This window comes from Labeo rohita, chromosome 21 (genome assembly GCF_022985175.1).
Source record: "Labeo rohita strain BAU-BD-2019 chromosome 21, IGBB_LRoh.1.0, whole genome shotgun sequence".
NCBI lineage: Eukaryota > Metazoa > Chordata > Actinopteri > Cypriniformes > Cyprinidae > Labeo > Labeo rohita.
The window spans coordinates 12,977,447-13,002,470 of record NC_066889.1 but is presented as its reverse complement, the minus strand read 5'-3'; the positions used below and the strand labels follow the sequence as shown (position 1 = coordinate 13,002,470).

The 25,024-nt window shown below is 37.7% G+C and overlaps 1 protein-coding gene across 2 annotated transcripts in view; it reads right to left on the bottom strand.

Moving 5' to 3' along the window:
- Positions 1–25,024, bottom strand: part of slc8a4a (solute carrier family 8 member 4a) — an 83,394-nt gene that overhangs the window by 45,799 nt on the left and 12,571 nt on the right. For both annotated transcript variants that reach the window (XM_051093238.1, XM_051093237.1), the window contains 2 exons: positions 6,531–7,911; positions 4,080–4,594 (listed from right to left, as the gene is read on the bottom strand). In XM_051093238.1, the coding sequence (XP_050949195.1) occupies positions 4,080–4,594; positions 6,531–7,856 (1,841 nt within the window). In that variant the 5' untranslated portion in view covers positions 7,857–7,911. The remainder of the gene's footprint in view (positions 1–4,079; positions 4,595–6,530; positions 7,912–25,024) is intronic.

Here is a 25,024-nt window from a genome sequence, read left to right as displayed (position 1 = left end):
TCTTGTAACACATGAGCTTTTCTCTCACTGTCAATGCAGTCCATCCATGACTCACAATGCTACGTTCACCCCATCGCCTATTTCAGTTGTTTACCTACAAACCGACAAGCGGATTACAACAACTACGTCCCTCCTTCTGTAGCCAGCATGTTCTTTTCTACAGTTGACCTGTTCACCTCAGATCTGCAGCAAGCGCAGTGTGCTTGATGTGCAGGTCAGTATCGATTTTCAGGATTGAGAGAAAACTCAGCAGCTTTATCGCTCTCCATCTCCCCCTCTCTGGCTTCCTTCCAGACTTCACACATCTTTTCAGCATAATCCCTTGTTTATTCCTTTTTTATGTGTGACTTATAGATTTCCTTTTGCCTTAGCTCTTATCTATCTTTTTTTTTAGCATTGGAGCCTGTAATCCATGCATACTCTGATCATACCAGGCCATCAGGGCACATCTTCTTACTTTAACTACCGATCTGTGGTGAAAACATTCATGTACACGCAGACTCCAAACAGAAATCTGAGGCATGGGCTGCATACCAATTTGCATTTGTTACTGATACTGCAATGGACTTGAAATAAGGCACAGCCACCAAAGATTTGAATAATAATTAAATAATAAATACAATATTTAAAATAATTAAAAAGTTTTTCAGGACATTAAATCAATAAATCCTTTAATATAACCGAGCAAAGCGATCGTTAAAACCCGACTCATTAACATCATAATTTCAAGTCATTTTAAAACGGATGTGGTGAGTGGGTGGTCCATGTGGACTCTGTAATTAGTCCATCCATTTCCAGCACTTCGACCCATTCAGGTTAATTTGCGGTTGTGAAACATAACAGGCCAGGCATCACTGCACATACATATACTATCTCCCCTAAGGTGACTTTTCACCTATATTTCACTATTGTATGTCAAAAGCAGCCTGATCTCATGACGAAAACGTACCTTTGGGAACATTTTTGCGAGACGTAAAATACATACCGCCATGTAAGTTTTGTGACATATTCGATGTGAAATGTCCGCTGAGTGGCACTTAAGGAGTGTTTGGTTTTTCCTGGAACAGATGAACGTACATATGGTACATTTTATGTGACGTAGGTTTTGTACATCACCGCAGTTTTGACTTGAAATGTCTGTTGAGTGGAGCTAAAACTCTATTGCTCCATGACATTTGAATAACATAGCATCTGCACTACACCTAAATCTGCCCGATTTGTGAAAAAAAGCAAATGTGGCATAAAAACACAATCGCAAGCATGCCGTTTTAGCTTGTTTTTTGATCTTTCAGCCCAGTTTTTGTTTTAAAATGCATAATTTTTGCTCCGGTTACACTTGTCGTTTACACTACTCCAGCGTTTTCGACCATCAAAAACGGAGGCTTTTGGAAATGCTGTTTTAGTTTGAAAACTTAATTGCGTTTCAGTGTAAACAGACCAAAACGGAGACTTCTGCGTATCCTTGATAACCTTGTAAACATAACAAAATGCTCATTGGTGTACCCATAGATGTGTATAGGTAGATGCCCCATTCGACTACTCCAAGCACGCAGACGCATCCGCCATGTAAATAATACGGAATCTACCTATACACATCTATGGTTGTACCTGCATGAATGGTCATGTGACATGCATTTTCAGTTGTGTAGTGTGGACGGAAATCGTTTTTGAAACACAGGGAAAACGGCAGTGTAGACAAGGATCGTTTTCATTTTAAAACACTGTTTTAAGAAGTCTGTTTTAACTAGTGTAAACATGGCCTAAGTCCAATTCCTTGGCAGCTGAGCTACCGAGCTTGTTACGTCCAGAAAGCGAAACATATGGAGCTGTAATCATAACTCCGTACAAAAACGATTACAAGTGCTCGCTGTTTTACCCCATCTAGTGTTCATTTCTGTTGGAAACTGCAGTGATATATGATGTTTTAATAACTAGGTTCGGGAGGAGCACGATCAGATAATCAACCAATTCGGCACAGGTGTAACTCGTCTAGCTAATCATCCAAACTAGCAGAAGTCATATATATGCACGCAGCTGACTTGCCTCTGTCATTCGACGGTTTTCCGGCATCCCTCCTCCACCCCAACTGCTCACTCTTAATCTATTCTCATCCCATACTTGGGATGGGGGGAGTTCTCTGGGTTCGGGCCATATTCCGGGCTCAGAGCCCTCCCCCAGCACACCAAAATATGCTTACTATTTGCTCAACCAGATTAGATGTAAGGGTGAACTCGTGAAGTACATATTCTGCGTCTTTTTTTTACAGGTGTGTTATTGTCATGAGATCAGGAAGGTCAAAACTGAAAAAAGTTTTAAAGGGATAGTTCAACAAAAAATTCAACTTCTGTCATTAAAGGAGAAGTCTACTTCCAGAACAAAGATTTACTCACCCCCTTGTCATCCAAGATGTTCATGTCTTTCTTTCTTCAGTCGTAAAGAAATTATATTTTTTAAGGAAAACATTTCAGCATTTTTCTCCATATAGTGGACTTTTATGGTGCCCCGAGTTTGAACTTCCAAAGCCTAGGAAGAAGGGTCTTATCTAGCAAAACAATCGGTTATTTTCATAAAAATAATACAATTTCTATACTTTTTATCATCAAACGCTCATCTTACTCTGTCTGAACTTTGTTTTTTCCGGTTCACTACAGTTAGGGTATGTCGAAACACTCCCATCTCACGTTCTCCCCCAACTTCAAAATCGTCTTATATCACTGTTTTACATTCTTTTTTTTTTAGGGGTGTTTGATCTACTTTGCAAGTTCACTTTGCATAGACTGGGTCAGTACTTCTGCAGCGATGCAGGATGATTTTGAAATGATATTTGAAGTTGAGGGAGAAAATACAATTGGAGTTTTTCGACATACCCTAACCATCTTGAGCTAGAATACACAGACTTCAGGCAGAGCAAGACAAGATGAGCGTTTGAGATTAAAATGTATTTAAATTGTATTTTTTTTTAATGAAAATGACTGATCGTTTCACTAGATAAGTATGTGGGATCGTTTGAAGCCGCATTTAAACTGCATTTTGGAAGTTCAAACTCGGGGCACCATATCAGTCCATTATATGGAGAAAAATGCTGAAATGTTTTCCTCAAAAAACGTAATTTCTTTACAACTGAAGAAAGAAAGACATGAACATCTTGGATGACAAGGGGAGAGTACATTATCTGTAATTTTTTGTTCTGGAAATGCACTTCTCCTTTATTTACTCACCCTCATTTTTTTCTTAACCTGTTCATCTTTGGAACACAAATTAAGATATTTTTGATGAAATCCGAGAGCTTTCTGACCCTGGATATATAGCAATACAACTACCACTTTCCTAAAAAGGTAGTAAGGACATTGTTAAAAAAATAAAAAATGTGACAGCTGTGGTTCAACTGTAATGTTATGAAGCTACAAGACTAATTTTGTGCTCAGAGAAAACAAAAATAATGACTTTATTCAATAATTTTGTCTCTTCCATGAACGTCTTTGACACACGTTCACAACAGTTGCATGACACAGAGAAGAAATTGTTGAATGAAGTCATTATTTTTGTTTTCTCTGCCCTGAAAAAGTATTCTCATAGCTTCATAAAATTAAGGTTGGACCATTAGATGTCACTTGGATTATTTTAACGATGTCCTTACTACCTGTCTGGCCCTTGAACGTGTCAGTTGCGTAGCTGTCTATGCAGGGTCAGTAAGCCCTTGATGAACGAAGGTCGGGTTACGTGTCTGGAAGGACATGAGGGTAATGACAGAATTTTCATTTTTGGGTGAACTATTCCTTTAAGATGTCGTAGTCTGTCCCAGATCTTACGTTCTGCCTCATAAATACATAAAACACTGCACTTTTCCATATCTAGTCAAGTATGCACTTTTAGTGCAGAAGAGAAGTATGCAGATTGGGACACAGCTTTGAGCTAAAGTTTTAATGACAAGAATGGCTTGATTCTGTCTTGCCTATTTGAACACAAAAAACATGTTCTCTGCAAACATCTGGCTCAATTAGTGTTGGCAGCAACAAAAACATCTTGTCTCTCTGAAAACCACCCATGCACACATATTCAAATAAGAAAGTTTAACTTACATGGTCTCATCATTGAGGAACTCCAGTTTGCCAGCCACTTCTTCATAGTCTTCTCCAGCTTTGGCGGTTCCCTCGGTAGTGTGGTACGGTACTGCCACCTTCCCCCTCGCTCCAGACGTTCTGTGGACCTTCACCTGCATGATGCCCACGCTTTCGCTCACTCGTGTGGAATTGCTCTCAAACGTGAAGATCCCCGCATGGTCGTCGTCATAAATGGTCACCGTGGCAGTGTGCGCGTTACCCAGGGCAGCTTTAGGAGGAACGTGGCTGGACCCTATAATGCTGTTGCCTGGAGACACCGCATTAGGGTCGAGGACGGAGACCTCGGCGCGGTGCACAACACGAGGGTTGCTGAGATGCACGTAGAAATGCTCATCTTCCTCGAATATGTCATCGTCAATCACGCCGACTGTCAGCTCCTTCACAGTCTCGCCCGGTTTAAAGACCAGAGTGCCCTCGGCAAATTCATAGTCTGATCCGGCGTTAGCAGTGCCATCCTCTGTGCGATAGTCAACCTAGATACAGAAACAGTACTACTGTCACACAGCTAAAGTGCTGAGGAAGCAATGCTATCTTTTTATATTCAAGAGATACAGTGAGTATATGGGGAAAAATACACTTAGAGTGTGTTATAATGTAACGTTTTGCAAAGAATGTGTCATAATTTAAAGATTTCAGGAACATTAATAAGGAATAATAAATAAATATTATTATTATTACACCAATAAAAATAATTAAAAACTTATTTTTGACTGATCATATCACAAAATAAGACAATATAAATTTTTTAGTTTATTAATTTCTAAGAATTATTATTTGGTATTATTATCAATCATATAACAAAATAATGATATTATTATTATTATTATTATTATTATTATAAATAGTAAAAAAAAAACAATATAGCTGCAAGCAGTGATTACTGGTGTTCAGGCACTTTAAGTGATTTTAGCACATATGAAAAAAGTTATTACATATTATTTATGAAGCCTTTAACCATCTAAATTATTTATTTAACAAGCATTTTTGGCAAATACAGGTAATTTGCCATAGAAATATGATATTTTTTAATGTTTATGACTGTTATCGTGCCAGCTGTAGTCCAGTCTCCCTCACCTGTTGCATGTGCTCATCGGATTTCGTTAAGTTTTGAGTTTTCGTTTAGGCTTTATAGGCTTTTGGACATTTTTGGGCAGGTCCCTTTTCTAAACGACCCTATTATACCTTCCCAAAGGGTAAATTTTAACTTTTTTTTTTTGATAATTATTGACCTAGAGAATCTAGAGAATTGCACTGTTCTGTTTTTTTCCCCCAGAAACCTATTAATAGTTCAAAAAAGTATGTTTTTTACATTTTCTCAATAATTTAACAAATGGTTTGAGGTAAAAGTTGTTCGGAATGAGGAGGTCTATCGTATGATACGAATATTGTGGGTATATGTGATAAACTGTGCAATATGCAATTGCTTATGCCCTTGAAAAATGTGATATGCCACTGTTTTTCATGTCAATAGGACAAACTGCTGCGTAGTAATGGCCATTTCTCTGTTTTTTCTCGAAAGTTCACTTTTTTGATAATTATAGATATTCACTCTCCAGAGGATCATCCTGAACTGATTTGGTTCCAATCAGGCAAAAAACCTAGGACTAGTTCACAAAAGTAGGTTTTTCAAAAAAAAAAAAAAAAAAAAAAAAAACCTTAAAACTTCCCCATAAGACAATGGAGCCTGCAACGAACCATTTAGGAGTTATGAGCGATTTCATACTTTTGATCGCTGTGGCACCCCCGTTAGGCCGATTGGGGCAAGCCTTGGTGACGTTGTAGGCGATGTGAGTACTACCATCCCTTCAAGTTTCAAGTTTCACGACTTACGGTTTGGTCTGCCCGATGAGTTTTACATGGAGATTTCTGATCCTTGGTCATATTAACAATAACAATGGGGTTTCAGCGCTACGCACTTGAACTCCTAATAATAGTACCTTATTTTGACTGATCATATCACATAATAATAATACTATATACATTTTTTGTTTATTAATTTCTAAAATAATTATTTGGTATTAACATCTGTCATATCACAAAAAAAAATACAAAATTATAATTTTTTATTTAAAATAATTATTATGCAACATCATATTAAACATAATATAGTATATTTCACCATCTTATCAACACCACTTAAAATAATTGAATCTAATTTCCTGTGGTAAACTTCACAAATTAAAAAGTTTAAATAATAAAATGAGCTAATCTGAAATCTGTTAAAACAGTGTCATTTAATTGCTCGTCTCCTAAGTGCTGTAATTATTTAAAATAGCTCTGAGAGTACATCCTTGCTGCTGGGAATCGTGTAGGTTTCTGGCCTCAAAATTATATCACATCCATATAATTAAAGTACAATCACAGCAATGTAATCACAGTACTGTTGGGTAAAGACAGCAGAATCATTACCTTGACAGTGCAGCCGCTGTCTCCACCATGTCGGGTCACGGAGAGTTTTAAGGAGCCGCAGTTCTCAAAGCATTGATAATGCGAGGGCTCAAACTCCAAGTAGATGGTGTGAGGGTCTTCCTCTTGGGCATTAGCTTCATGACAGCTCACCACCTTCCTGGCCTGATCTGCAGCATGCTTCTTCAGGATGTTCCCTGCTCCGATCATCATTCGAGTGGCCTGGATGCGATAAAAAGCTCGACTCTTCTGCTGCTGCACCAGAACTTGATAGTTAGCCATCTCGATCAGCTGCTCCATGTCCTTCTCTGGGTGTCTTTGCTTGAGTTCCTTCAGCGTACGAGCCATCTCCCTCCTGGCCTCCTCTTCTTCCCCTCCACCTCCTCCACCACCTCCTTCCTCCACCCCAGCCAGCATCCCATCAAGAGCCTCCTTATGGTGGGAATTGGCGCCTTGGCCATCCATCTCCATATCCATCTTGGTGAACATGCCGTCACCCTCCGTCTCAATGATGATTCCGCGGTTCTTGTCAGCACGGTAGCGTTTGTGGACGTATTTGTAAAAGAGCAAGCGACGGTCGGCAATCCAGGCCTGAACCACACACAGTGGAAAGAAGAGGAAAGTAAGCACGGCCTCCCAAACTTCCACAACACCAGGAGAGAAGACAGAGAGAATCAAGTAGAGCCAAATGTAGGCGAATATGCTCCAGGCTGCTGTCACAAAGAAGACCCTCAAGTGCTTGATTTTGCGTACCTCACCATCTGGGACCACGTAAACACAGATGGCAATGATAATGAACATGTTGAAGGCAGCGCTACCCACAATTGTACTCGGGCCCAGGTGACCAGCTTCAAACTTGTGCCCGCAGACCTCAATAACGGATAACAGGATCTCAGGGGCCGATGATCCCAAGGCCATGAGGGTCAAGTTGGACACGGTCTCGTTCCAGATGCGTACGGTCGCTGTGGTGGTCTCGCCGTTGGGTTTCTTAATCGTTATCTCCTTCTCTTGAGACGTAATCACCTCGATGGATGACATGAACCGGTCAGCGATGATAGACATGCCAAGGAACATGTAGATGAGGGCCACAAAGTAGACAATGGCACGTGCCACCTTGTCGCCCACAGAGGGGTTCTGGGGGTTCCATACTGGCAGGACAACACCTTCAGAGCAGCTGTCCTCCCCTGAACAGTTCCCCGGGCTGCTGTGGGATGCGTCGCCACTGGCCTGAGAGAGATGGGCGAGGCCCAAAAGGAAGATCAGGAGGAGGAGAGAGGAAAGGCAAGGAGTTAAGGAGAAAGGGGTCGATGGAAGGCGCAAAGGAAGCATGGTGGCAGTGTAGCGGTAACTGTGTCCAGTCGCAGAGATGACGAACAATAAACCTCTGTAACACAAAAGCAACAGAATATTCACATTGGTGAGAATGACAGTTCAAACAGGACCTGTTAAGTGTATCTAAATAACATCTACATTAATAGAGATTATCCAAAGTTTACTCGAAAATGAAAATTCTGTCATTAATTACCCTCATGTCGTTCCAAACCCATAAGACCTTTGTTCATCTTCAAAACACAAATTAAGATATTTTTGATGAAATCTGAGAGCTTTTAACTGAAAATTGAGTGTTTACTGTTGCACTTTTGCATTATTGATGCACTATTTCCTATTTAATACTGTAAAGCCACTTTGTCACAATCTGTATTGTTAAAAGCGCTATATAAATAAAGGTGACTTGACTTTCTGACCCTGCATAGACAACAACGCAACTGACACTTTTAAGGCCCAGAAAGGTAGTAAGGACATTGTTAAGGTCTATGTGACACCAGTGGTTCAACCGTAATTTTATGAAGCTATGAGAATACTTTTTGTGCACAAAAGAACAAAAATAACTATTTTATTTAACAATTTCTTCTCTTCCGTGTCAGTCTTTGAAGCTTGTTCATGAGTTGAACGTGTCAGTTGTGTTGCTGTCTGTGCAGGGTTAGAAAGCTCTCATTAAAATTATTAAAATTATCTTACCTTGTGTTCTGAAGATGAATGAAGGTCTTACGGGTTTGGAACGACATGAAGGTGAGTAATTAATGACAGAATTTTCATTTTTGGGTGAACTATCCATTTAAGAACAGCTTCAAAGTAGAGGTCTGCATTCCTGCGGGACCCGATGCAACTGAGTGAAGTTTTGAATTGCTGAGTGAAGTAGGAAGGTAGTGATCTGTGCACTGAAAGCGGGAGAAAAGTCTGGTGGTATTTTTTGGTTTCTTTTTGGGGTTGTGTGCGACCGCGAAGGAAAGCAGCTTACTTTTGCCTGCTGTGACAAATGCAACGAGGTCAGGTCAGAAGCATGGTGTGTTTGGGAATCAGAAAAAATAGTCTGTGACACCAAAGCGAGACAGAGTAATACTAAAGCAGGACTGAATTTTTTTGCATTGATCTCTACCTGTAGGCTTTTGCGGATGGGAGTGGGACAAAACGTAAAATGGGCAGGAGCTGGTAAAAAATCCAACATATTTTTAGCAGGAATGAAACTGAAAAATCTGAAAAATCCCACATAGACCAGTACTTCAGTGCTTCAAACATCACCTGAAACAGATTCATTCGGGAGAATGAGGTTGCTGTTTGTTGCAAACAGAGTTTCTGACACCACAAGAGAGCTTGCATCATTGTAAACTCTTAGAATGGTTTCGTCTTAGAGAACACAAGCAAGTCAACCCTATAACAATATGATCGTTCCTGACAAACTGTACACATCTGATGACTACAAAGAATGAAAACATACAAAAACGCAACAATACCTCATATAACGTAGAAATAAAACCTCATCCATTTTACATTATATTCGCTTAAACTTTGAGTTTAAACTATTAGTCACATGTGGTAGATTTATTATCTGTTTCCAGGATTGGTTTCAGTATTCACAGATTTATTTTTTTTTTAAAGGGGCATTTATTTATTTATTTATTTATTTATTTAATTTATGGCTGTAAAAGTTATCTCTTCTGCTTCCTGTCACGCACTCTTTTTCTAATGCAATGATCAAGGCCACCATACCAATGTACACATATAGACCTTCTACACATTAATTAACACACATGTACATCAAACAAAAAACTGTTTGCCTGCTTTATTGACAAAAAGGCATTTGACTCAATGAAGCATGAAGATATACTCCGACAAAGAACTACAGCAACATCATATCAAAAATATTATGTATTAAAGAAAAACCCATATGTCAGGAACATAGATGTTATTTGTCAGTCTGAATAACACCATCCTTGAACACAGAATGAAATTCTACAATATAAATATATCAACTTCAATATGGGTGGAAGCTATATGTGTGATATATAGTATATCTTACATATAGTTCTATATCATACTGAAATATGGGGTAGGGGTCGACCGATAACCAATATTTTGAACCGATATATACAGTTTTATGCAAACGTTTGGAATCTGTAAAAATGTGAATACTTTTAACAAAATAAGAGAGATCATACAAAATGCATGTTGCATGAATTTGAAGATCAAGGTAAATTGTACTTTATTTGTCTTTCATGAAACATGCAAGTATCTTCTGTTGCTTCCGAAGGGCAGTACTAAATGGAAAAAAATTATATTTCAACAAAATAAGAAAAATTTGGACATCTTCATCCTGTTCAAAAGTTTTCACCCCCCCGGCTCTTAACGCATTGTGTTTCCTTCTGGAGCATCAGTGAATGTTTGAACCTTTTTTAATAGTTGTGTTTGAGTCCCTCAGTTGTACTCAGTGTGAAAACATGGATCTCAAAACCATACAGTCACTGCTGGAAAGAGTTCAAATAAATAACTGAAGAATCTGCAAGGACCTGGAGGATTTTTCTGAAGAACAGTACTCAGTTTAACTGTTCAGAACAAACAAGGGACTTATGAACAACCACCCCAAAACAAGAACAAAAAAAAAACTCTCTTAGATCATCCAGGTAACTACACACAGTATTAAGAACCAAGGGTTCCCAAACTTTTGAAGTGAGTTATTTGAATAATTTCAGCTATTTTTTGGTCTTGTGGACCACATGGAAACACCTTTATGTAAAACATCTTACTCAGGACAGAACTAAATAAAAAATAACATGCATTTCGTATGATCATTTTGTTAAAATAATTCACAATTTTACATGTTCTGCAAGCGGTTCCCAAGCTTTCACACAAATCTGTATGTCTGGTGTAAAAATTAAAATGAATGTCATAATTAAGAATAATGTTTTTTAAATTATTTTATCTGCAAATTGGTTTTGAAAATGACTGATACTGATAAAAATGCTTTATATCGGCACCGATATTTGGCCAGGCCGATAATCAGTCAACCCCCCTAATATGGGGTCTACAAGAATATAGAAAACAGGGAAAAAGAACTGAATCAAGAACTGAATACAGAAGCTTTGCAGGTACACCCTAAAAATCGAAAGCAAAATGACAAATTTCACTAACGTTTAAAAGTTCGGGTTGTTTTATTAATATTTATTAATGTTTTTAAAACAAGTATTTTATACTTACCAATGATGGATTTATTTAGAAACAATATATAGGAAATATTATAAATGCTGACAATCCTGCCAATTAAGCTAACTTTATTGTTTCACGTCAGTGTTTAATGTTAACTCTGACTCTAAACAAATCACACAAGTGTGGAATGGTGACTGCCACTGGAGTGCATCCCACCTACATATACAAGATACAATATACAAGAATCCCAAGTTTATATAAGAGTTGGAATCACACATGGGTGACTGCTGCATTTGGCCTGTTGACTAAGTCACACATGCACACACATCAGTATCTCTGGCTGCTTTGAGCTGTAGAGAAATATGAAATCATCTTACACTATGAGGATGTGTGATGGAGCCAAGGCTGTCACTCCAAGTCCAGGTCAAATTGAGATCATTAAATTTGTTAGCTTATGTGTGAGATAGGTGAGATCCCACATTGCCCCATTGAAAGTCTTGATTGTGCACCCTTGCTGATATGCACAACGATGCAATCAACCATCATGTTAATTTAATGTGCTGGCGCCAATAGCCTTGTAGGCAAGTCTGACAATATATAGCGCTCTTGCGCTAGGGCATCCCAAGTTCAAATCCCAGATTGAGAACCTTTCCTGATCCCCCCCCCCTCCCATTCTACTTCCTGTCACTCTACACTATCCTATCATAATAAAGGCAAAAACGGCAAAAATAAATCTTGTTATTCTCTTATTAAGACCCAAAACCAGGGTCTAAACATGCCACAAACTCCTGAAGCTTTGCACACACACCAAAAGTGGTGAAAATTTACATCTAATATGGATTTCAGAAGTGGGTATGGTAAAATGGCTCAATAGCACCACCTATAAAATTTCAACAAAGTGCCCCTCAAGCTACGTTTCACATAAATGTACGAAATTCAGTAGACACATGTAACACACCAATACCTACAAAAAGTCCCCTCGGTACAAAGTCCGAAACCCAATAGGATGTCTATTTTGAAGTTTTGTGCCGTTTTTTTGCCATTTATGGGCGTTGTACTTAAACTCCTCCTAGAGATTTAAACAGATCAACACCAAATTCGGTCAGTCTAATCTAAAACCTGATTTGCCCCAAACTTCACATGTTTGATAAGAGTGCTGACCTGAAGAGATCTACATGCCCATATTCAGTTATAGTCATAGCGCTACCTGTGGGCAACAGGAAGTGACATGTTTTACACTGTAACAGACTCCTCTTAGAGATTTAATGACAACATTACATTTGGTCAGTCTAATCTAAAGGCCTTTGTGATGTTAAATTGAGAATATCTTGAGTTTTCGTTAAAAGGCGTGTCTGAGACAGCCTGACAAATTTCAAACTCTCGCCATGGAAAAAATAGTTTTTGTAACTCAGCTATACAATGTCTGATCCCCCCCAAACTTCACATGTTTGACAAGAGTCCTGGCCTGAACACATCTGAAGGCCAATATTCTGCTATAATCATAGCGCCACCTGCTGGCAACAGGAAATTACTTGTTTTATACTAACTTAAGCATTCAATGTCCGATCTGCACCAAACTTCACGTTTAGTAAGAGTCCTGGCCTGAAGACATCTAAAGTCCAATATTCAGGTATAACCATAGCACCACCGGTTGGTGACAGCATATGTCATGCTTTACACTAACTCAAACAAACCATGTTCAGTGTTGTATCCACCTTATTTGCACCTTATGGAAGTAAGCTAAGCTAAGATGGTTAATTACCGTTATGGCTTTATATGCCTTATTATATGTGACTCAGGATCACAAAACCAGTCATAAGGGTCAATTTTTCAAAACTGAGTTTTAAGCATCATCTGAAAGGTGAATAAATAAGCTTTGCATTGATGTATGGTTTGTTAGGATAGGAAAAAATTTGTTTGAGATAAAACTAATTGAAAATCGGGAATTTGAGGGTGCAAAAAATCAACTTTAAAGTTGTCCAAATAAAGTTCTTTACAATGTATGTTACTAATCGAAAATTAAGTTTTGATATATGTACAGTAGGAATTTTACAAAATATCTTCATGGAACATGATTTTTACTTAATTTCCTAATAATTTTTGCCATAAATCAATATCAATAATTTTGATCCATACAATGTATTTTTGGCTGTTGCTATAAATGTACTCCAATGACGTAAGACTGGTTTTGTGGTCCAGGGTCACATATGTTGTATTATACAACATATAATTAGGCATATAAAGCCATAACAGCGTTCAGTTGTCTTCATCTAAGGACTTATCAGCAAATATTGACATATATTTGATTAACAGAGATTTATTTATCGACACATAATCATATAATTAATTCAACAAAAAAATGTAAGCAATTGACAGCCCCTCTCAAACATTTTATGACACTTCTCAGTATACTTTTAATGCTTTGATGACATTACCCTGTTCACCCCGCCCCTTCGACTCTTCCCTGGGCACAAATCATGCACTTGGCATCAAGCTCGCTCCCCCACTATTGCCACACACGATGCCAGGGCTATAAATAGCACTGAGGCTGTTCCCTGAGCCCTTAGCACGAGCTCTCAGCCAATAGAACCCATCAAGAGTGAGGGCTTATCTCACACACCATTTGGACTGTATCTTATTAATTTCCCATGACAGAGCAAGCAAGCAAGCAAATGAAGCTCTGCATTACATGCAACTCATGATATTAGTCTGCAGCCTTAGTGAGAAGCAAAACAGACCACAGCGCTTCATGGTAGCAGTTTGACTGCGGTTGCGGTCCTGCAGGCAAAGTGTTAGAGGGATCTACAATTGATGGACACATCAATCAAGAGGCTGATTGCATTAATTGGCATATGCAGAGCAACTACACCACAGCAGCACGGCTAGCGGCGGGGCGCGAGGCAAATGGAGCAGTGAGCAGCACTACAAGGCCCTCAGTTATATGAGCAAGCCTGGGGAAAAGGAACACACAACACAGTATGAGCTACTGTTGATGGCCTAAAGGATTCATGCACACGCACGGACTACAATAGCATAATAATGCATGTTCTTCTATGCTGCAGGAGATGAATATAATATTTTTTCTAACAAAATTTTTTTCTGGCTTCAAAATATTCATTTGTTTTAGGTGTTGATCCCCAAAAATGGCTAAATGTACCCACTTTTAGCAGGCAGGGCCTCCCTCTTCAACCAGCTTTGTACACTGGCAGTCAAAAGTTTGAAAAATAAATATTTTTAAAATGTTTTTAAGTCTTTTATGCTTACCAAGATACGTATTGTCAAATTTGATTTATGTATTATTACTTCTTACTTTATTTATTATTACTTTTAATGCATTTATTATTTCTGCTGAATTCAGCTCTGCCAGCACAGAAATAAATTACATTTTATAATATATTACAGAAAACAGTTATTTTAAATTGTAATAATGCTTCACAATATTACTGTTTACACAGTATGCTTAATCAAATAAATGCAGCCTTTTTATTAAACAAGACTTCTTTCAATTTTATAGTTTTGTCATTTCATATGAATTATTACATGTTTAATAATTTTGTAATTACTGGTCTACAAAATAGCTGGTTGTTACTTAAACAAATACATGAAGAAATGAAGAGTTTACTTAATATTTCCAAAGGGCTTAAGAAGAAACCTAATTAGATACAATTAGGTCTTTAATTCTTTTGCAGGCTTAAAAACAGACACATATCAGATCATCATTGAAAAATACATCAAGCCAACTAATAGTTCTTGGCAAAAAGCATCTAATTAACTTCACATGCACAGTTTGGATCTTCTCAAAGACATCTGTCAGGATGCTGTTTTGAGTGTGTGTGTGTGTGTGGCCCAGTCTGATCTACAAATGCAGTGCTTAGCTCTCTGGCTGTGTGCAGCCTACTGGGGATTCTACCAGTGACTGTAGCTGTGGCCAATTCCCATAATAACAACACAGCTCTCAGTACATCTGCCCTGACACTCTATCTGCACAAGTACTATGAACACACACACACAACTGTGGACAGTTATAAATGCCTGAACAAGCTCATTAGGGTCTTTTAGCTTATGTTTATGTTTAAGTTTATCAATATGACATGCGCAAGACTACTGCTGTACTGAATGTCAACACTGATATTCAGTTCAAAAGCATGACTGCATATGTGAGATTGCTATTGTACAACATTTAAACAAACAAGAAAATAATACTGCATCACTTACATTTCAGACACAATATTAGTAATTACTTTGTCAATATTTGGTCATGACAGAAAAAACACTGAATCAGTGTGTTTAAATGAACTGGTTGCGCAAATGATTCAACGACTTAATTATAACAACAGTCCCATTATTCGTTTCTAAATTGATCAGTGTGTTTGCACAAATCAGTAGTGCAAATATTCAATGAATCAATTGTAACAACAGTCACTTGATTTATTCCTGGATGGATAGAGAGTCCCATAAATAGTTCCTGAATAAATTAGTGTGTTTGCACAAATCTGTGGTGTAAATATTTTAATGACTCATCTGTAACAACAGTCACTTAATTAATTCCTGACTAAATTAGTGTGTTTTAACAAATCGACTGCATGACTGATTCAATGACTCACTTGTTTCTCATGTGAATCTCATGTGTTCTCATGTGAATTGGTTGTGCAAATGATTCAATGACTTAACTATAACGACAGTCCCATAATTCATTCCTGAATTAATCAGTGTGTTTTCACAAATCTGTTTTGTAAATTATTCAAATGATTCATGTGTAAACTCAATAACAATCACTTGATTCATTCTTGAATAAATCAGTGTGTTTGAACAAATCTATTGCATAACTGATTCAACAACTCACTTGTAAAGACAGACATATAAATCCATTTTTTTAAATGTACTGGTTGCGTGAATGATTAAATTACTTTCCCATGATTAAATTTACAATCCCATGAGTTCCTTAATGAATAAGTGTGTTTTCACAAATCAATTGTATAAATGATTTAATGACTCACTTGTAACAACAACTTGATTCATTCCTGAATAAATCAGTGTGTTTAAACAAACTGACTGCATAACAGATTTAATATCTCACTTGAAAGACAGTCATTTAATTCATCCTTAAATGAATAAGCATGTTCAAATGAATTGGTTGCGCAAATGATTCAATGACTTATTTATAACGACAATCTCATGATTCGTTCCTGAATTAATCAGTGTGTCTGTACAAAACTGCTGTGTAAATGATGTAAAGACTCAGTTGTAACAACAGTCACTTGATTCATTTCCAAATAAATCAGTTTTTCAACAAATCGATTGCATAACTTACACAAAAAGTTATTATTTCAGTTTCAAATTAATTATTGAGTTTGAATGAATTGGTTGTGTAAATGATTCAATTAATTAATTATAACAACAAACCCGTGAATCGTTCCTGAATTAATCGGTTTGCACAAATATGTTGTGTAAATTATTCAATGACTCAGTCGTAACAACAGTTACTTGATTAATTTCTGAATTAATCAGTTTGTTTGAACAGATTGATTGTGTAACTGATTCAATAATTAACTTGTAATAACAGTCATTTTACTCGTTCTTGAATGAATAAGTGGGTTTAAATGAATTTGTTGTGCAAATGATTCAATGACTCAATTGTAACAAGTCACTTGATTCATTGCTGAATAAATCATTGTGTTTGAACAAACTGATTGTGTAACTGATTTAGTAACTCAATTGTAATGACTTGATTCGTTCTTGAATGAATAATTGATTCAGTGATCACTGAGAGCTACATATTGATGCAACTATAAAAGTCACTATAAAAACTCCAACTAATACTGCACAAATATTTTTAAAATTGAAAGTTAAATTCTAAATAAAAATCTAAATTAACAATAATGAACGTATGATAAATATGTTGTGTACTGATAATTCCTGCATATTTATATTAATGCATGCTGTAAAATTGTTGATCATTGCTAGTTCATGACACCTCCAATGCTAATTTTATTGTAATAAAGCTCACCGTGTAACCATCATCAGTTTAATCCAGTGTTGTCCAAGAATCAGTGAGTCAGAAAACTATTTTGTTAAGCACTCACAGCACTCCATTTGTATCTTTATATGTCTAGACAGCAAAAATATGGTCTTCGCTTAGTCTTTTCAAAACTCATTCTCTAAACACAGAGTGTTATGTTGTACATATCCTGTAAAATAAGCCATATCAACGTCAACTATAAGTACTTCAACAAAACAACACAAATCCTCCAGCTATTCTTGACTGTGGACGCCTCTCTGCTCAGACAAAACAGTGCACATTTATAAAAGATAAAATTTATGTAACCAATGGAGTTGTTTTAAATATGCTGAGAGACTGTTAAATCCTTAATCTCGCTTAAGGCTTTTAGTGGTGGTAAAATATGAATGCTTTCGTCTCTTTGCCCAGAGAGTAAAAGCGGGTTTAACCTTATGGGAGAGAGGACAGGTTCAGTCTCCTGAGGGAAAGGGAGTAGAGAGAAAAAGAGAGCAATAATGAAACAGAGAAAGACAGTTTAGTGGTGCTAGGTGAAAATGGTAGACAGACAGGTATGTCAGAATGGAAGGAAGGAAGAAGATGGATGAAAAGGGAACAAAGGGATAACAGAGGTAAAAAGTTTTGGTTAAGACAGAACAGGAAGTTAGAAACCTTCTCTAGGTAGTCTCTAATCAAGCAATGTCAAAATGGATTCAGAAAACGTTTTGTGTACTCAAGATATCTGCAAATCTAAACCCACATGACTTGCAAGGCTTTCTCATTAACCCTTCTGTATTTCTCCTGCCTCTAGCCCACCCTTTTATTACTATTCCACTGCTCAAAAATAAGCAATGAACAACAGACAGGATCAAACACATTCAAAAAAACAATATTCATACTAACAATTTTTCATTTTCATTATATATACACTGCCATTTCAAAGTTTGGAGATAATTAATACTTTTATTCAGAGCAAACTGATCAAAAGTGACATGTGCAGTTTTTTCCACAAAAGTATTGTGTAAATGATTCAATGACTTGAACGAATCGAATGACTGTCTTTACCAGTGAGTTACTAAATCAGTAATGCAATCGATTCATTCAAACACACTGATTTATTCAGGAATGAATCAAATGACTGATGTTACAATTGAGTCAATGATTCATTCACATAACCAATTTGTGAAACACACTGATTCATTCAGGAACTAATCAAGGGATTGTTGTTATAATTAAGCCACTGAATCATTTGTGCAACCAGTTAATTTGAACAAGTTGAGTAATATAAGAACAAATCAAATGTCTGTCTTTACAGTTGAGCTACTGAATCAGTTACACAGTCAATTTGTTCAAACACACTGATTTAAAAAGTGCAAAAACAGGCTTTTGTTTCTAGAACAAAAATATGATTCCTGTTTATTCCTTTTGATTTTATGAGCAGCACATTTTTTAACAGGTTTCAGGTGAGACTCATAGAAGCCATTACTATATTTCTCAGTGTGAGACGATTATTAACAGATCGGTCAATATTTGTCCCTCCATCCTCCTCCTTTTCATTCCACAGCAGTCAATATTTACTAGACTTCCTTCCATCTTAATTTAGCTCTCTTAGAGGGATCTCCCTCTAAAATCTTCCCATCTGAGTGAAGAACTGGACACGCTAGTGGATGTGTGGCAGGGCTAAGCTTATATTAAACACAGTGCAACTGAGGACAGCGGCTCAAAGAACTATTATGACTGCTCATTCAGACCTGAAAGACAGTGTGCAGTGGCAGTTTAAGGCTTTATTCAGCTGGAATGAAGTCTTTTCAGAAGGGAAGAATCAGGATTAAAGCAAATGATCACAGGGTGTGATTTAAAGCACCAGAACCACATTAAGATTTTGTGTTTTCTCCAAAACGCAAAGTTTGGCAGCATGTGCAGCCATAACTAAGACATAACAATGATGATCAATTAGAGCCAGTGGCGGCAGGGGTCATGTTGCACTTCAGAGAGGTGTGAGAGAGCACGACACACATGCACACATGCCCCAGCATGGGGAATCTGTGCCTCACTAGCACACCAGACCCAATTAGGACACAAACTGAGAAAAGCAGCAGGTCAGCTCGATGTTTAACAACACAACCGCCGCTTGTTCGTCATCATTACCGCCCATGACTCTGCAATCAGGCCTGTGAAAGTCTTTCATTTCCACGCTCTCCTCTTTCATCTGTTCCTTTTCTCCACTAGGTTGCAAGTCCTTTCACGCTCCCTCGACAGGGCATGTCATAATTGGTGGGAAATTAAGTCTGTCTTTCTAAGGATGCTTTAATGTCACTGGTGTCACATTTCATCGTTAAGCGAGTGCTCGTTTGACCGGCTATGGGCGGAACGGAGACATCCTGTATTTCCACATCATCTTTCTTATATCTTAAGGATGAGATGAGACGGACTCCTGTGGACAATATCCGCATAAGCCAGCAGCATGATTTCATAAAAAAATTATTTCTGTGGAGATAACCAGAGCAATTATGTAGACATGCAATTATGTAACATCAATAATATCAATGGAAAAAGAGATACTGGGGGGTTGAGCATCATTCAAAAATGAATTAAGAACGCCTTTTAAATTTAATGTCTCAGAAGGGAGCAAATAGGATGTAGAAATTCATGTAGCCTAATTTTATACAGACTGCCCAACTGATAGACAGACAGACAGACACAGTTGAAGTCAAAAGGTTTGCAGAATGTGCAAAATGTTCATTATTTTACCAAAATAAGAGGGATCATATAAATGTTGTTTAGTACTGACCTAAATAAGATATTTCACATAAAAGACATTTACATGTAGTCCACAAGGGAAATTGATAGCTGAATTTATAAAAATGGCCCAGTTCAAAAGTTTACATACACTTGATTTTTAATGATCCACAGCTGTGTTTTTTTTGTTTAGTGATAGTTGTTCATGAGTCACTTGTTTGTCCTGAACAGTTAAACTGCCCGCTGTTCTTCAAAAAAAAGTCCTTCAGGCCTCGCAAATTCTTTGGTTTTTCATCATTTTTGTGTATTTGAACCCTTTCTACACAGTAAAAAAAACTATTTGTTGAGTCACCTGGCTGCTTTTTAAGTTCAGTCAACTCAAAAAAGTTCAGTCAACTTGAAATGTTAAGTTGTACTAAGTGACAGCTTATATATATGAGTTGATTCAACTTAAAAATTTAAGGCAGCTGGGTAACAAGCCCAGCTTTTAAGTTTAACAAACCAAAATTTTAGTTTAGTCAACTCAAATATCTTGAGTTGACTGAACTTAAAATTTTAAGGCAGCAGGGTAACAAATTACTTTAAGTTGACTCAATAAATTGTGTTTTTTAGTTTTTTACAGTGTAACGATAACTATGATTTTGAGATCCAACTTTTCACACTGAGGACAACTGAGGGACTCATATGCAAAAATTACAGAAGGTTCAAACGCTCACTGATGCTTCAGAAGGAAACACAATGCATTAGGAGCAAGGGGGTGAAAACTTTTTAACAGAATTATGTGCACATATTTCTTATTTTGCCTAAATATCATATTAGCTTTCATTTAGTACTGCGCTTCAGAAGCTACAGAACATACGTACATGTTTCCCAGAAGACTAAATCATTTCAATTTACCCCGATCTTCAAATTCCAAAAGTTTTCACCCCCGGCTCTTAATGTATGGCTTTTCCTTCTGAAGCATCAGTGAGTGTTTGAACTTTCTGTAATAGTTGCATATGAGTCCCTCAGTTGTGTAGAAAGATGGATCTTTCACAAAAATGCTGATGGGCTCAGGGGAGGCGAGAGAGACTTTACCTAACTTTACCTGCTGGTGTCCTGTTGGACAATGTTTTTTTTATTTATATACTCTTTAATGTTGTATTTTGTAACACTGGCATTGTTTTATTTGCGTACTACAAATTTTGTTCTCACCCAACATTTTGAGGAGGCACTGCCTGCCTTGCCTCTGGAGAAAACTCTGATACTCAGGCAGGCAGGCAGATATATAGATTTCTTCACAGCCTTCATAAATATACCTTGAAGAGCTTACAAGGGAAAAACTGTATGAAAGCCTATTCACTTTCTCAAATTAAACACTGAATGAGCAAGATTAGCAAAAATAAATCCCATTGAGTCATTTGTTGTTACTTCGTAAGCATCACTGCACACCGAGATTTATTGACTGAGTCATTGGCTGTAGACTGATCCAAACACCATATTCTTTCATTCTAGAACGTCTCTATAATCAGTAAACGTGTTGCTTTTTATCTGAGGTGCGTAGTGGGATGAGAAGAATGGAGAAGAGCAGATAAAGAAGACGAAGCAGAAAGGATAGAGAGAGAAAATGAGGAAGACATAACGTGAGCTAGATGGAGAGAGAGAGATCTTAGTAAAATCTCAGGCTTTGAAGCTCCGCACACTTGAGGGCAGAGATGGGGGAGGGTTTGCGGTGCAGTCAAAGAACTTGCGGCTCTAATGAAAGAAATGACTGTAGTATCCGCACTTAAAAAACGCACAGATTATAATTACAGAAATAACCTGATTATACAAGGCAAAAAGAGCGCAAAAACACACACCATTTACATAACCGTGCAAACCCCACAGCTCTACCCTTTTCCGCATAAGTCTAATTTTATAATATACACAATCATTCTCCATATGTTCGCTGGAAACAGTTCTCATCAGTGCCTCGGCTCCAGTGCCCACGTTTCCTTTTTCTTGACACAGTCTAGTAGTTTTCCTGCTATCTCACCCTATTGTGAGGCACCACACGCATCGAATCTGCCATTTAAATGGGTCAGCCTCCTCTCCTGTGTACTGCAAAAACATGAAGCTTCTCCCACCCTCAGATCCCTGCATATTAACAACTGTCATGTAGCGCTCTCTCTATACGCCGCCCGCATGTCCGCCGTATGCATCAATATTCATGAAACACGCAACATTGCTCCGCGTGCCCTCCGTAATCTATAACGGCGGACAGACGAATAAAACACGGCAGTGGATCTTTTGTGTTGCGGGTTTATCCAGATCGCAGTAGTTCAAGTAGCCTCTCGCTCTCTATAAAGCATTCATCGCTCTCCTGGCGGCTTTGACAGGAGGGAAGTCGACGGGCCTGAACCAGCAGGGAGTCATCCAGTGCTTTAAATACATAATAAGCAGGGCTGCAGCAAAGTAAGCAGGAGCTCTGAAGGGTTTGAGAATGACTGATGGTGCACCTCAGTGTGCGGAACACTGTAGGTCTTCAGTTAATGGTATGTGTGGTTAAAAGCACAGGTGGAAAGCAAATATGCTTTATAGTGTGACAGTTTATTATTGGTAAGACATAGGAGGTCTATAATCCATGAAGAAAATCATGTTTTACTATTGTAGTTCATCTCAGAAGCAGCTGCTATGAAGTCCACAATCCAATATTTATTGCAATGTTTTTTTAAAAAGACATATCAACACTTGGGAAAAGATTAAAATTTTGTACATTATAAAGTTAATGTACAAAATTTTTCCATCTTTGCAGTTCAAAATTATGAGCTGGACTTTTTTTAGCTCAGTCTAAATTACATTCACACTGGTGTTTTAAAAAGCTGAACAAATCAGAATAATAATAAGTGTAACAATTTTATATTATTGTTATTCCTATGACTGTCATAGCCACATATTGTAAAACAATTGCACTGTAAAATAAATTAAAATGAATATTTCATTGGTATCTTATTTTTGCTTTACACTACAGAAAAAAAAAAATACAATACTTATTTCCTAATTTCTACACTTGAAAGATACTTTGAATTTGGACTGTAGTAACGTTACCCATTAAAAACCGTTAGCTGTCACCAATTCATGCTGCAATTTTAAAGGGGTCATCGGATGCAAAGTTCACTTTTAGATGTTGTTTAAATATTAATGTGTGTTGGCAGTGCATGTGCACATCTACTGTATAATGATAAAAATCCATGCAGTGGTTGATGAATAATATCCCCTTTTTCAAATCGAGCCATTCTCAGATGCCTGTCGGTGTGGCGTCACACCCTAATAACGTGCTAGTTAGCAAGTTTAGCGGCTAAATGCGGCTCAAGTAAACAGGCTCGTCACTCCACAGAGAGAGAAGAGGGGCGGGACGAGCAGAGCTCATTAAAATTTAAAGCAACCTTGACCAGGATGACTTTTGCAGAGCTGATTTTGGCAAGGTAAAAAGGGTGTTGTTTTACACTGTTGGGAATTTTTAACCAAAGTATATTATAGACTTTTCATTAAAAGCCTAAAAAATCATATCAATTTGTGGAAAATGGGCATCCGATGACGCAGAACCTGATTTTACCAAGTATGACATGTTCCTGGATCAACATTGTGATTAACCAATCAGATTTTAAAAAACAGTTTATAGTTTTTGTGAAGTTTAGGCTTTCAATCAGTGTTTGGTGCTTGTACATCAGTGTCATTCATCTATCATTTCCTCTGATTTTAGGGATTACTCATGGGTAAGGTTAGGTTTAGGTGGAAGGATGTGGTCAAGATTAAATTTTTGGATTAAAATGTTGTTCCAGGGTCAACAAAATATGCTGACCCAGGAACACATCTAACTCAGCAAAATCAGGACGTGCATCCGATGACCCCTTTAAGCTTTTATTTTGATGGAAACGACAATAGATCTTCTATTTTGAAGAAAAACTCGAAAATAAAGTATAACTGGTGGTTCAGTTTTAGTTTGCTTGACAGATACTGTGCCAAAGCATAATGGCCCAAAACACAACTTTAAAGACCTTTTATGTTACAATATTTTTTAAAAATTGACCCTTTTGCCCAGAAGACCTATATTGTTTCATATCGTTATGTGACCATGATAATACTGAGACAGGTTTGCTATCGCTATACCATGATATTGATAATATCGTTACAGCTATTTTTCCTAGTTTCAAATGCCAATCGATGAAAAAGGATGTGTTTTGGCTCCAGATGGTGTCTGGCATCTGCCAGCAGAGGCTAACTGGGCCATGCTAACCAGCCAAAGCTCGACTCCTTTGGGTGATGCGCGTCAAACGTTAAGGTGGGCCAGATGAGGCTTCAAATGACTTTTAATGACACGTCTGCCTCACAGCCAGATCTGTCAACAAAGCATTGAATGCTCAATGGATTTTTTCATCATACTGCCTTTTGTTGTCATGTATTATTGCTATTATTGACAAATCAATGTCCTCACCGAGTTGGTCTTGTGTGACCGGTCTATCGCCTCAGAGTTGGACGGCATTTTCTGCTGGGTGAATAGTTTCATTCTCGTTAAAACCAATTTCCTGTGCCTGTCATCTTTCCTCACTGCAACCACGGACACTTTGGAAAGGTCGCCTACTGTGGACCCTCAACAGGCAGCATATGGCATTTGCCAGCCAAAAATAACACCTGTGTCTCTTTATTCCTCCATTCTTAACTCTTTCCACATAGTGACATTTGCCCCAGGCACCCTCTCTGCTTGTCTCACAGTGTGACAGTGTAAATGAAACTGTATAACCACAAGCCCCCACATAGCGACCCCTTCTCCATTCACAATCAATCATTCACACATATACGCAACATGTAGTCCAACATACGTACCACGGTTTCCTGCCAAACCTCCCAATGATAACACAATGTGATAGTCACACAGTTTGGATCTGATTCACTTTAATAGTTTAATTGTGCAAATACACATCACTACAGCCAGTATGAGCTCATTCACACATGGCCAAACTAGAAGCATTTCGATTGGCTCTATTTTCAGATACTATGTAGGATTGTGTCAGAAAGAATTCGCTCATGTGTTAAAACAGACTGGCATTTTCTCATCTGTAGTGATTTATTTTGTATACAACAGTTCTTGAATTTGATTGGCCAGGTGGTGTGATATTTAGTCCAACAGCACTGGGACTTTTCGCTGTTTGTATCACGCCATTTGTCTGTGTTTGTTCCAGACAGACTGTCAGTCTGTGCATTAGCAGTGGGGATTTTCTTTCTGCAGGTTACATCGTTTCACAAATAGGTGAATTTTTTTAAT